The sequence below is a fragment of the Branchiostoma floridae genome, chromosome 11 (assembly GCF_000003815.2).
Source record: "Branchiostoma floridae strain S238N-H82 chromosome 11, Bfl_VNyyK, whole genome shotgun sequence".
Lineage (NCBI taxonomy): Eukaryota > Metazoa > Chordata > Leptocardii > Amphioxiformes > Branchiostomatidae > Branchiostoma > Branchiostoma floridae.
In genome coordinates this window covers 10354256-10368911 of record NC_049989.1, presented here as the reverse complement: position 1 = coordinate 10368911, position 14656 = coordinate 10354256, and the positions used below count along the sequence as shown (strand labels likewise).

At 40.7% G+C, this 14656-nt stretch overlaps 1 protein-coding gene across 2 annotated transcripts in view; it reads left to right on the top strand.

The window, feature by feature from the left end:
• LOC118426252 (WSC domain-containing protein 2-like) overlaps window positions 1-13486 on the top strand; it is a 56048-nt gene extending 42562 nt beyond the window's left edge. For both annotated transcript variants that reach the window (XM_035835527.1, XM_035835525.1), the window contains exons 3-8: window positions 4066-4259; window positions 5013-5170; window positions 6093-6270; window positions 6958-7125; window positions 11738-11938; window positions 12443-13486. In XM_035835527.1, coding sequence (XP_035691420.1) covers window positions 4066-4259; window positions 5013-5170; window positions 6093-6270; window positions 6958-7125; window positions 11738-11938; window positions 12443-12798 — 1255 coding nt within the window. In that variant the 3' untranslated portion in view covers window positions 12799-13486. The remainder of the gene's footprint in view (window positions 1-4065; window positions 4260-5012; window positions 5171-6092; window positions 6271-6957; window positions 7126-11737; window positions 11939-12442) is intronic.
• Window positions 13487-14656: the final 1170 nt, after the last annotated feature.

Below are 14656 nucleotides of genomic sequence, written 5' to 3'. Positions count from 1 at the left end.
ATAATTACACTTATATCTAAACAGCAATATACCTTGATATTTTTCTAGAGGCCAGGTACAAAAAAATGAAGTCAACTAGTCAAATTGTACCTGCATTATTGTTGTCGTTGTTGCAAAACTGAATTTATTTTTATACAAGGAAGTGAAAAAATCCCCGCATTTTCCAATATCTATGGGATGAGAAATTGTAATGAAAAATATCATTATACGGTATAAAAGCACCCCAATGCTTGGGGTAAGCTAGTTTACCTTTGTCCGCGGGGTAACCTATATCCGTTGTTTTTGAAATGGGTTATTCAGTGATATCAACTCGACAGAAGATGGTTTCTTCGTCGGCATCAGGGTCATGCCTCCTCGTAATTTAGAGCTCGCAGACTCGTCGTCCGATCGAATCGCGCCTAATGTGAAGGGGGTATTACAGCTTTCGTCTAAATTCATCCGACAAATATTTTAAACAATGTAAGACATCATATCTAAGTCATAAAGAAATAACTTGTACCTGTACTATTTTGTATCACAAAGTACTTTATCCCTTGCCAGCGTCCAACCCTAAAAAAAAAGTCCTGGATCGGTCAAGAGGAAACACATTTTTCCCTAGGCCTTATTGTATACTGCACGGCGATCGGTGTTCCACATCTAATGTTGTATGCTTCAGTCTAAGATAATTACGGATGTACGTATAGCTCATTTGGCAGCGGCTTTACAGTAATGTTCCTGGTTGTGATAAGCTGGTAAGGCCTGAGTCACATTTTCAAACCGGGGCCCGTCCGGGATGTTTAAAGAAACGAAAAATTCAAATGTATACCTACACATATACTCAGATTATGCCCATGAATCTTATGCTGACATTTTGTGTATTTTGATGTCTTTTATATCATATTTTTCGTTTTTGAAAGCTGCCCGGCCGGGCCCCTTTGTTGAAATGTGACCTAAGCCTAATGGAGACACTCAGGTTCGAATCAAGGGGAGGACACCCTGTTTGGAGGTGCTTTCGTCTTTCCGAATGAACGTGAAATGGGGTCCCGTGTTCAAAAATTAGCCCCGAGGACGTTACAACATTCTCATTGCTCAAATGTCTACCTGCTGTAATAATGCAACAAGATGAACACGGTGAACAATAAACACTGATACAAGGAGGGTTGTCCCTGTCCTTGGTGCTGAAGTCCGAAATATTCTGTTTCCGTTCTTGACCTGCATTTTCATTCTTTTAGCCTTTTAGCAATGAATTATATAATGCTTCTGTGCTGTGCTTTATGATATGCGTCTTCTAAGTTATAGCTCAAATCTCAGTATGTTTTTTTTTCTATTTTTAATCGTTAGACTAGTTTCGCTGCTGCGTTACAGCAATCTGTAAAAGGAATAGTCCCCACAATACACTGATTTTTATACAGTGAGAATTGGTTTGTCCGTGATTAAATTAACCAGTATGCTAGTCAGTCACTCGCTCTTGTTACATGCATCAAGCACGTTTCAACAGTCACATTACGCAGGTGTCTACCTGTTGTAATAATGCAACAAGGTTAGTTAAGTTAGTTAAACCCTCCCCGCGCCAAGGGCGGTGCCTATTTCTGGCACATAGGGCGGTGTCCATCTCTGTTTCATTAACCCTGGGCCACACACAACGCAATCGCTACAGCAGGGGGCTAGTCCACTGGTAGTGGTGTGTGTTCAACTTCCATACTCTTTCCCGAATGCTGAGTGCTAAGCAGAGAAAGCAGCATGTACCATTTTTATAGTCTTTATTATGACTCGGCCGCGATCGAACTCACGACCTTCCGAATGCAAGGCGAACACTCTAACCACTAGGCCATTGCACCGGCTACAGGCCATTGCACCGGCAACAAGGTAAACAAAGGGGAAAATAAACACTGTTACAAAGAGGATTGTACCTGTCCTTGGTGCTGAAGTCCACATTATTCTGTTATTCTATTGACCCCAGCAACAAAAAATACAATATTAGAATCCGTATAAGCTTTTTGGGATACCACCCAACGCATCCTTATCATGTCCTATCATATGTGTTAATGATAAAGTACAGAAGTTCCCTCCAACCCTATCGGGTTGGGACTAAAATTGTTTTTGACAGTCCCGACTTATCTTGTCTTAGGGTGAAAGATGTGATTACCATCTAAGGTATCACTGTCCTTTCATCATTGACTTAGTTCGCCTTGACTTTGTAACCTTGAAACGTGCTTATTCTTTCGTAGTCATTACTTAGACAGACACCATCGTGCCACGAATCTTTATGGTTTTATTTCATGTTACGTACTCATTTTCACAAGTCTGGTTTGCCAAAGTATTAAAGTCTAAGCCTTTCAACTAGAAATTTGGTGTCATGATTTTATAATTGATCCATTGTTTTTAATATCTCGTCACAGTTTGTTATTTGTATGTATTGTAATATCCTCGCAATTCAGCCTACCAGGAGGAACGTTATGTCTATTGTTGAATAAACCAGTCTACTACTACTACTACTAGTACTACTACTACTACCGAGATTTTTCCTCCCTCTTCGCGTAAAGACACTGTTATACTCGCAAATGCCTACATTTCTACAACATATTGTTGGCTGTGCGAAGTTTTGTCTTCGGTGTGTCTGGATTTCTGTTGCGGTGTGTGCCCGTAGATATGTAAATACAGTTGAGTGACAGGAAGTGAGTGGGAAAATGGCGTCAATGCAACTGTTAGACTTGGGGAAGGGACAGGAAATAGCGTTTAGAGTTGGCACAACTATACATACATCGTCATTAATCAGGTATGACAAATATTCCAAGTCCTGGGGACGATAAAAGATAATTATTATGGAAAGATATTGCTCCTTGTCTGTTTTTGTGTGTTTTGGCAGTTACATGCTTGTCATATGACAGGTCAAAGTCGTACTGTCATAATTCATGAACATAACTATAATCAAATATGGCGCTCTACAAAAAAAGCTCTAGATATCTTACGGAGGCTTGGGCTCTTGAAACTTTTGTTACTCCAGGAATACAGGTAGAGGAGGCCAAAGATAGCGAACTCTGGGCAGTCTACTTGAAAGATATTTTGCTCACGGTCGTAAATAAAAATTTCCGCTTGATGTGACTGCGCGGCAGTAGGGAGTCAATTTTCGGCTTTGCGTTGTCAGAATCCGCCCCAGATGGCATAGATTACGCGGGTAGATGTCATGTTAGATTCAGTGGAGAAGCCACGGGGCCCCGGATAACTCAATCTCGTCTGCGGGACGGCGTGGGGATCGCGTCCGTCAGTCCTGTAATTGTCGCCGTGTAGCGGTAATTACTGTCGTATCTAGCGGCCCGGAGACGCCTTTTAGGAGACACGCATTACGTCTTGATTAGCCGTAGAATCGCGATGTGGCTTGTACATATAAAGGCGTAGGCGTGGAATCTGCGCATGGTATTGTGTGGTAAAGTTGTGACATGTGGAGATATGCCAATGAATACGCCACGGTGTAACAGCTTAATCAGCACCCCCTGCTTAAGCGTAGCCTTAGATACAATTTTATGGAAGATTAATACGCTGGTAACTTCTATTACCGTTGACTCTGTAGCAATGAAACGGAAAAGCTGAAGAAGTGATCACTAATTTTAAGTACTTTTTAAAACCGCGCGGCCGCGTGACATTAAAAGTTAACTTGACATATAAATATTTTTCGACTCGTTATTTATTTTTGTGTGTTTATTTTAACACAGACGTGATTTACATAGTTATCTGTGTTCTTCTTAAAAAATGTCTGAAGATGCCATAATTTTATTGGGATCGGCCACAAATTGAATACGCTACATAGTCAATCGGTTTCTACCACACTAACTACGTTGGCTGAAAAATACGGAAAGTTAGTCTATTAATTAGGGACGTTTAGCCACCATAAAGGGTTTCATTGGTTCACACAGGGAAAACGTTAACATTTAAGTTCAGTTTCTCTTAACTTTATCGGGGTTGGCTTTCCTTGCCAATTACTAACCCTATTATTGCCAAACTCTGCTATCTATAGCTCCTTAGGCCATGGCTAGAAGACAATTATGCTCAGCGATACGTTTTGCTTACTTATCAATCGTTCTTTTCCAGGGGACTGTACTATGTTGGTCTGGAGTTCGGGGGAGAGTGTTACTGTGGAAAGAATATCCATGCCGTCCCCACCCATCCCCGGGAATGTAACATGACCTGTCCCGGACGACACACCGCACGAGTGACGTGTGGAGGTGTGGCTAGAATAGCGATCTATAGAATGGACCAAAAGGCTTTGGAGAAAATACACAAAGGTAAGCGGAAGTTTATCTAAGTATCTAACTATATGATCGATAGTATCGCTCCATCTATCTAGAGGGCTATTAAAACTCCTGATATTGACACAGAGCACTGGGAGGCCCTTGCAAATGACAGATCCAGCTGGAAATGCACACTGTCCAGGCAGCTAAAATCGGGAGAAAACAGACTTATGCGCATGGCAGAAGAAAAGCGGATCCTGACGAAAGAACTCTACAACAGACCAACAGATCGGCCTACAGGTGTGCCCTATGTGGCAGTGACTGTCATTCTCGCCAAGGACTGTTAAGCCAAAGCCGAAGCTATAGGGCTGATAGCAAAAAGAATCTAGCCATCGTTATTCAGGACCAAAGGGGCCATAAATATCTATCTATTCCTTTATCTCTATCCATCGATGTATCCCTATCCATCTATTTCTCTTATCTCTCCACAGAAATACATTTTTCAATTGATAGAAGACATGTGACGAAGCAATTCTTTCAAAAACCTATGTGCCCTGTTAGAGTACAATACACTGTCAGGCTTTGCATATGACGCCATCTGCGCCATGTTGGATTGTAGTGTAAATATCCTGCTGCTGTAATCCGATCACCCACCAACATGGCCGCCGGTAGATTCAAATTATGATAATTTAATAAATGCCAATGAAAAGCCTCTATTAGTAATACAAAATGCAATGTCAGAAAAAAATCATGGTAAATTTTGTTTTAAATATTTGGTCTTAGTCGCTCTTCTGTTTCCCATGTTAGAGCGGCTGAAGCAGCGAGCGATCCCGATTCCGACAATTGCCGACTCCTACCGAGGGTGCTTCCGAATGACGACAGCACCCGAACTAATCTCGCCCTCGCCTCCCTGGCAGGACGACCGATTGTCCCCAGTAAGATGCGTGCAAAGATGTACAACAAAGGTACTCTTGGATCAAAGTACTTTGAACAGTGCCGTATGTGAAGCTCGCTCGCCTTTATTCGTGGGGTGACCTTTATCCGTTGTCTTTAAAAACAGCACATTTAGGAGTGTTGAGTCTGCTGTGGTTTCAAATTTGCAATATTTTCCAAAATGTTCCGATTTGAAACCACCGTCCGTCGACTTCATATCCCTAAATACGTTTTTTTTACAGACAACGAATATAGGTTACCCCAGGATTAAGATGAACCGGCGTTACAGTCCTTAAGGATGGCAGGAACGACTACATATGATTTTACACGTGCCCCAACACTCAATTTTAAACCCTTTATATAATTGAAAGCAAAGTCTGTTAAGTCTGTCACAGTTGAAAGAAATTCTAGTATGTATATCACCTATTGTAAATTTCTTATTTCCATGTGGTACGCTACATGCTCCCTCAATGTTGAAGTGTGCTTCATAGGGAGTATTTAGTATGTGGTGTGAACGGTATATTTGAGTTAACGCCACTTATGCCACTAAAAGCAAAGCCCTCAAAACGCCGCATTCAAAGGTAACTAGCATAGTAAATGTACATAGATTGTTAACTGCGAAGACACAGACAGACAGACCAAAAACAATACCTCCCCGTGAATTAGTATAGTCTCGTCTATTGAACTCTTTACCTGATAAATGACCTTTTCTATCAACTCTGAACTATACTTCCTGTCACTCCCGCTAGTCTGACTTTTGCGGTGACACTTTCTGCCCCATTCACTTCTTGCCACTCTAATGACAGAATATTCAAATAACTATGGAGACACAAGAACGTCATACATTCATACACATCGAAAAAAAACTACGTACACAGAAGGCAAAAACAACATTACAACACAATCAACAAATAAACTTCAACATTGACAGTAATGTTTCCCTTTTTCCCTCAGCTTTTCACGCTAGCGATCATGGGAAACTTCACCACCTGTCAGTGCGCAAACGTCACCGCGGGCTTCCGGATCTCTAACGCCTCTGGGGACGAGAACTGCAACTACCCGTGCGCTGGGAACGAGGAGCAGAGGTGTGGAGGGCCCGGTCACGCTTCCATCTACAGAACAAATGTGGAGGGTTCGTCTTTGATTCTCATTTGCATAGTGTCATAACATTGAACTTTATTTTCATAGTTTCAATAGTTTGCTCTTTCTTAAATATACAATCTATATACTTGATTTTTCACCATATGTGTATGTGTTGGGGCGTAGAAGTGGCCGGGTGGCAGCCATAAAGCTACTATCTCTTCTGCTAGAAGAATAGTCCTTGACATCAATTGGTGAGAAACTACATTAGTAGCACAATGAGTGCAGTACATCTGGAGGAAATCAAAATTCACTGGTTGTAGATGGTGTCTCACAAGTGTGATGCATCTAATGCCTATTGCTATAAGTAGGCCTATCCAGATTGTAGACCACATAGCTTATGTAGCTTTCGGTGTATTGAACGCCATGTCGTATCCTACCACTAGTGGATGTTGGACATTTTCAGTGACATGATGCTATAGTAAGAGACTATAGTCAGTGTAAAGATCGTGGGTGTTCGCCAAACTCTATTATTTTTTAACACAATTATAAGCCGTAAAGGATAACTTTTGTACGTTTGAACATGGGCAAGTACGCCACTGGAAGAAGCGAAAGAAAACACGACAACACAAAATATTCTTCTTATTTTTATTAGAAACACAATTAACTGTGGAAAAGTCGAACGCTTTCGTAACATCCTCTAAGATCTTATAATTGTTATTCATGGTCTTTCCCGAAGATGCTCGCTGCTCGCATCAAGAGTTTATCGTGCCGGACCACAGCCGTCCACTGGTCGCCCTGGCGAGCTTCCCCGGCTCAGGTAACACCTGGGTCCGCCACCTCATCGAGAAGGCCACGGGGATCTACACGGGAAGCTTCTACAACGACGGGGACCTTTATCTGAAAGGTACCTTTTACCACATAAGATCTAGAAACATAACTTCTTAGTTCCTTGAATGTAAGTTCATCTGTGACGGTAGTCAACATTATGTTACAATTTTAAGACCATATATCCGTGCACAAAATAAAGCGCATACCAACAAGCTTTCGATAAGTCAGAGCCCACCAACCTTCTCTTAACCGAGACGAAGGCCGATACCAACTGCCAAGTACCTTTGACCCTTTGCTGACGTCGCACTGTCGCACTGTTTCGGATGTGGGACTGAGGCTTCGGGTCATTTCAACTTGAGAAGGATCAGAGCCTAAGTAACATATCCGGAACGGAAGTAACAGAGACGGGGGCCGATACCGACTGTCAAGCACATTTGACCCTTTGCTGACGTCACACGTCCGTTCCGGATGTGTGACTTAGGCTCTGGGTCATTTCAACTTGAGAAGGATCAGAGGACTGATCGAAAGCTTGCTGGTAAGCGCTTTATTTTGTGCACGGATATATGGTCTTAAAATGGTAACCTAATTCTTAGGTCCTTATTGCGTACAAGTGTGTATTTCTTTTCAACGTTAATTTAACCTTAAGGAGCCACGTACTTTGACGCACTAATTATAACATTCTTTTTTTGTAACGTCAGGGTTTTAAAAGCCTATTCCTAGGCGCAAATAGATGTACACTTACCACAACATTGAAAATTATAAACATTCTAGTTAACTAGTTATTATAGACATTGTAATAAAGTATAGAATCGAATAAATTTCCACTAGACACTGCGACTTCAGAGTGTTTGACAGATCTCCCCAAAGAATCTCACTGACAGATAACGATTTTTCAAACTTTCTGGGTCTTTTTTGTCTTTTAAATCATACATCTCGTGCATCATACTCAAATAAATCCAACCCTGGCCGCTGTCTGGTCCCTCAGCAAAGACCGTCTAGTGGAAAGCGTCCGTATAAAGCACCGAGCAACACGGTATCGCGCTATCCAAGCAATTATGCGAATCAATTCAACGCTATGATAGATAACGCTATTTGCCATAATCCAGAACTACACTTGTAAAGTATTATCGAGAAAGCAAGTAGCATTTTCCTAATGGCGTCATCATTCATAAAGCATTGACTGAAACGGCATGCAGAACGCTGTGCTCTGATCACAGGCAATGTAAGGATCAGTGTAACACATATACAAAATCCCGCCATTTATTTCTACATGGGTAAACTCAGCTTTTATACTGTTGCAACGAATCTTCGAGTTTTGGGTAAGGCCTGGGTAAAATTTCCAAGCCGGGGCCCGGCCGGGATGTTTTGAGAAACGAGAAATCAAATTGTATACCAAGAAAAATACACAAATTATGCCCTTGAATCTTATTTTGACATTTTGTGTATTTCGATGTCTTTTATATCATTTTTTCGCACCCGATAGCTGCCCGGCTGGGCCTCTTTTTTTTACATGTGACCTAAGCTTAAGGCAATGCCGGTGTAATGATATGTATGGCATCTCCTGGGCACCCTAAAATTGATGCAAGCGTATGAAGAAAAAAAAGTATAAAGATTATAAAATTATGAAATCTAAGTGGTCCGGAAGGTTGGACAGATGACTGAATACGCAAAAAATGGGACACAATGAATTCTTTATGCATGTTCTGTCACATCTTCTTCCTTGACTTTGAAATTGACTTTGGTATTCTACGTCGTTAGTATCAGTTTCTGGTATGAGTTACATTTATGGTATATATTTGCTAATTTGAAGCTTTTATGTACGATTTGCTGTTGGGTTGTAAACTTCATTTTTGGAAACTGACGAAAATTGTAGTGTGCTGACGTCAACCACATAAAATCAAGCCAGTGAAGCCTAACTATCTCATAGAAAGGTACCAATATTGACAATAATTGCAGAAGACAATTTAATAATTCAGACTCTAGGATTACCTTAATTCATCATAACTGATGTTTCAACTCATTTATCAAGCTGTAACATTATCTTAGGTAATGCTCCTTTCTGTCGATTGCTATTCATATTTTGAGCAAACGCACTCTGAATTGACAATTACCTTTAAGTCATGTAGAAAATTTTTTTAACCCATGTGGAAATATGATACAATATACCAACATTTTGAATATGAAATAAAGATTAAAATTGAACAGTTGCGGTGTTGTATGTGTGTACGATGTGAACTCACGACAAGCAAATTCACAAGGCAATGAGGTGATATATTAAAGAAAAATATATTCTGGATGTCTGATATTTGCTGTCACACCCGCAATTCAGACTTAGGCGGTGACACAATCTTCCCCTCATTTCGTTTCTATGGCAAAATACAAATACAAAGACATTCCCAGTCATATTTGTGTTGTCCTTTGACACCGCAATCATTTGAACACGTAGCTTAGAAATCACTGTAGTAATCAAGTGCCATTCACGTCTCACCTTGTCTATTTGGATCTATAACCTTTCGGATAATCACATCCCTCCATCAGAGATTTTGACAGTCGACGTGACTCGGGTTCTTTGAACCACACCCAGAATCACAATGTCTGAACTCTCGGCGGATAGCACAACTTAACCCCCGAGGTCTTCATTTAGACAGTGATTGAAATTCGCTTCAAGCAGTTCATTGTGAGTTTGCGTGAGAGGAATTTTTGGAGGTCATGTCCGACGTCATGCGACACGTTAGTGATAAGATCATTTTCCCGGTGGGAGAATCGGATGTTTCTCTGTCGCTAATGGTTTCGGTCTCGCGATAACATCATCTGAAATCTCGCGGGAGCACGGAGATCTCGCGGGAACATGGATTTCTCGCGGGAACAAGGAGATCTGACGGGAACTCAGGCTTGTGTTCTTTATCATCATCATCGGTCGACGTGATCACACATGTTCGCACATGTTTACACACGATGGGGTTATACCACCCCTTACGGGTTGACATACCGTTCTTACATCTTTATCGTCTCGTAACACAGTATTTATCCGCGACCCCCGTCCCTAAAAATAGTTAGGGTTAAAATAGTGCACCGCAGTACTTGCAAAGGGCATAGTTATTCTTCCGTGCACAACAGCGAGGTGGAATCTGTATGAGTGGATTACGTTGCCTCTTCGGCCTGCAGGAATTTGCGCTTTGATACTTTTACCGGCACTCCCTGTACGTGCGTCGTCTGTAGTTTCATGACCTCCGCTGAGGTCAAATAAAAGTGTCTATTACACAGAAACGAGCCGATAAATCTATGCTCATTTTCTAACAGTTGTCTATTGAACCCTGAACTTAATTCTAAATACTAAATTCTTGTAAATTGTATCTGCACCCTACTATAGGTTTTGAGTCGTCGAACCACCTCACTTTAAGGTCCTTAACCATGTAAATCCCCATTGGCGAAAAACCAGTGTTCTGAGACCTTTATTCGGTCCGGATGAAGTACCCCTGATGGTGGCAGGTAGAATAGACTTCTGGCGCTCCACGCTTAAGTGCTTCTATGATACGGATGAAAGTCATTAACGTCTTATGGGAAGAAATCCGTAGCCAGAAGCCCTCCATGGATAACGTCATGAAAGGCAAATACAGATCTTGGCAAGGACGCAGACTTTTTGTCTCCTAAATATCAGGAATTACACAGTCACTGAGCATAGTTCACATTTAGTTTATTCTTATATGATATATCAGTAAAGTATGGTCATAGCTTTGGGTATTATCGCAGATAGCCTCTACCAGACTTCGTGGATCGGTGGTCTAATTGTAGAAATTGGACAAATAGAGTCTATAGTACGCTAGGGGAGTTAGGCCGGCCAGAAGAGTACGTTTCCTCACCGTGGTGAGGATAATGATTCTACCGATCCACGGAGCCTGGTAGAGGCTATATCGCAGATTCAATGGCGTCTAATGAACATCTCCGGCAGCTGACAAGTGACCTTTTGAAATAGTACTAGCAATGGAATTAACCACAGGTAAGCAAAGATATGGACGGATGCAAGTTCTCGGAGGAACACAAATGAAATATTATCACAGTTCACACAAGAGGTACACCATTTTTGAATAGATTTAAGTGCCTTATGTATTGTACGTTGTGTAACCAGTATTGAGTTTATAGTGTATAGGAGAATTCTTGTACACAACCAGGTTAAACTTATTTGCTTACGTTTCGGTGTCTATCATACACCTTCCTCAGAGCTTCTGACTGGAGTTCTGCTTCTCAGCTCTGAGGAAGGTGCCTGATAGACACCGAAACGTAAGTACGTAAGTTTAACCTGGTTGTGTACAAGAGTTTTCCTATATTCTACCAACCTAATGAAACTATTTTCGGAAGTATTGAGTATACTTTGGATTTCTTTTTCTTGACAAATCTTATTATTGAGTTCATATCTTCACCAAGGTATACCAATCATCAATTTCATTACCATCGTAATTCCATTATCACAGCCCGGCCTGGGGGTTTGTGGGAACAACAAAACGTATGATATAAAAGACAGAAAAAAACATACTCAACTTCAAAAGAAAAAGAATTATTCGTGAGATTAATTTGGGTATAATTCTTGAAATGCTCTTTAATTTTTAGGTCCCGCAAAGAGTACAACCGGGCCCTGGTTCGGAAATGCGAGAAACTGATATTTCTATCAATTTCTTTCATGTGACTCGCAGGATTTAAAGGAGAAAGAGAGAACTGGCGGAGAGGGAACACTATTGTGGTCAAAACACACGTCTTCGATAAGGAGCACATCCAGACATTTGACGGTGCAATACTTCTGCTAAGAAACCCTTACAGAGCCATCCAGGCTGAACATAACAGAAGACTTGCGGGACATACGGGGCTAGCAGGGGCCAAAAGCTATTGGACACAAGGTATGTGGGGGCATTCGCCATTTAACTATTCTATTTCCGTAAATGTGTCTGTCTTCAAAGCCAAGTGTTAATATCTTATTAAGGGAGAAACTGACAAACCTGTGTTTTATTGGCCTGTTCTCGTGTACGAATATATCGTTTTCTGTGTGACAGGAAGCTAAGTGTAGCTCAGAGTTGAAAAAATTAACAATTCATCAAACTTGCAATTGAGTGACAACTGACATTCCAGGTCAAGGAGTCAATGGTCGAGACTACTAGTTCGCGGGGTTGTCCTTATTTTCCATATTTTTTTCGTATATTTTCCATATGCTAGCCACGTTTACCGTAGAATAATAGGAAGTCATTAATGTATAAATGTAATTAATGCTAATCAAAAACTTCTTTGCATAGCTAATGAACTTCAAACTCTGAAATGAATTGAAATACTGCTAGAACTTAGCTATTACAGTTGTCATCGATATAGGAGTTAAGTTTCCTACTTCTCTTTTGTTTGTCTCGTTGCAGAATGGGTGGGCTTTGTGAAAGGAGGTTCCCAAACCTGGGCGAACACCGCTCTGGAATGGATCAAACACTGCAAGAGACTATTCGTCGTTCACTACGAAGACCTCCGAAAGGACCTGATCGGCCAGATCAAGAGAATATTACAATTTCTGGAAGTACCCGTTTCAGAGGAGAGACTTCTGTGCGTGGAGACAGATAAAGATGGGAAATTTAAACGAAGAAGACATCTTGATTTTGATCCATATAAAGCGGAAATGCACGAGGCCATTGATATCTACATCCGGTCTGTTGGAATGGCGCTACAGCTGAACAACCTAACGAAAATTCCACAGGAATATTTCCCAGACGAACATGTTTAGAATTGAGAACTTGTCGTTATATCATATCATAGCTTATATGTTGAGATGTTTATTTGATAAGTGGGTATTACACTGGGCTGTGCCGGATTGCGCAAAGCGACGTTCGCAAAGCGGCGCGATTCGTCGCCTGAAATTATTTTGATGTTTTAAACGTGCAATTCTCAAAACGTCGAAATTTATGTATTTGAATTCCGTTAGAAAACCGTTAGAAAATTTGTTCTTTATCTCTGAAATTCGTTGAGTAATCTTTCGAACCCAGCAGTGCCGCACTGATGCCCCAAGTGCAGTGAGATACCACCCTTAGCAAATGCCGGAAAGAACGCTAGAGAAATGTCTGGTAAAAGGCAAATCTGTACTTTCCTAGCGCAGTTTGGCGCAGCGTGGTGAGATGACCACTTTAAAAACCAGTTTCCGATATCTGAAAGTTATCTGTGTATATTTGACAATCAATATTTTCGATGTTATATCGTCGTGTTGTGTGGATATAAAGAGACTCAATATCGTAAAACGAGTCAATCGTTGAAATAGCCGTGTATAATCGCCGGACCTTGCAGCTATAAAACTCCAGGAAACCGATACTAAGCTCAAAGTAATAGCATAGGAACCCATAAAGATTCAAATGAATGTGTTAAGTTTTCATCTATACACATTGGACCTGGACAGAAGGTTTTTAATTTTCCTCATACTATTGTCCTTACTTCACAAGTTATGAAACTGAAAATAAATTAAATTCATGATCGATGATTTGCATGTCTTTGATTCACATGTATTAATTCCAATGATCGTACGTTTCTTTGTTTTCCCAACATCTATATACTCAACTATCAAATATCGTGGCTTCCACATTTTCTTAAGTTTACAGATCACAAACAGACAAGAAAACTGACCTTCTTGGCGAAAGTAAATATCTGTATACGTATAGAATAAGGTAGGAAGAAAATGTTACGCCTGAAACAACAAAATGCACAAAACGTAAGAAAATTCGTTCTTTATCTCTGAAATTCGTTGAGTCATCAACGAACCCCGCAGTGCCGCACCGGTGCCCCAAGTGCAGTGAGATACCACCTTAACTCTACGTTTTGTCCACTGCTTATAAAAGCAGACGTCATTAATTTTCAGAGGGTTTCGTCTGCTCTTTGTGATATTACCTCTGGTTGCTGAAATGTCAGACGTGTCACGCCGAAGGGCGGTAAAGAAAATGCCACGGCTTTACGTACTTGCCTCCCACCAAAGCCCCCAAATCCTTTCATAATGAAACCCTGAGCCGAAGTCCAATAGCCTCAAGGCCCATGGTAAAATGGGGATTACTGGCTGAAAATTGCTGCCCTAACTATAAAATGGTATTCTCGTCTTTCAGACACGTATGGACGAAAGTCGATGCTTATATGGCTTGGAAAACATGAAGTATTAGTCATAAAAGTATTGGCTGGAAATGTTTTGTGGGCCTTCTGATACAAAGGAAACGCTTTAGTGGTTTATATAATGCAATGATACACATGTAAAATCAAGAACAGGACCAATATCATATGGCTACATGTTCCCTATTTTTAGAAACATTCGGTAATGCGTACACTGTTTGACATGATGTAGTTCCTTCCATGTAGATTTGTCAACACCAAAATGATGCTGCAATACCTTTGGATTTAACAGGATAAAACATTTATTTTGTAAACAAACAACTTTCCAATCAAATAAGATGATTAAAAAACATGCTTTATGACTGAATGCAAAGCAAAGCATTGATATACAGGAAAAATGAAATATCTAAATAAACTACATGTGAAATTACAATTATCATTTTTTTTTACTTCAGCTATTTCATGGGTTTGACGTCTGTGTGTATGATTGGATTTAAGTG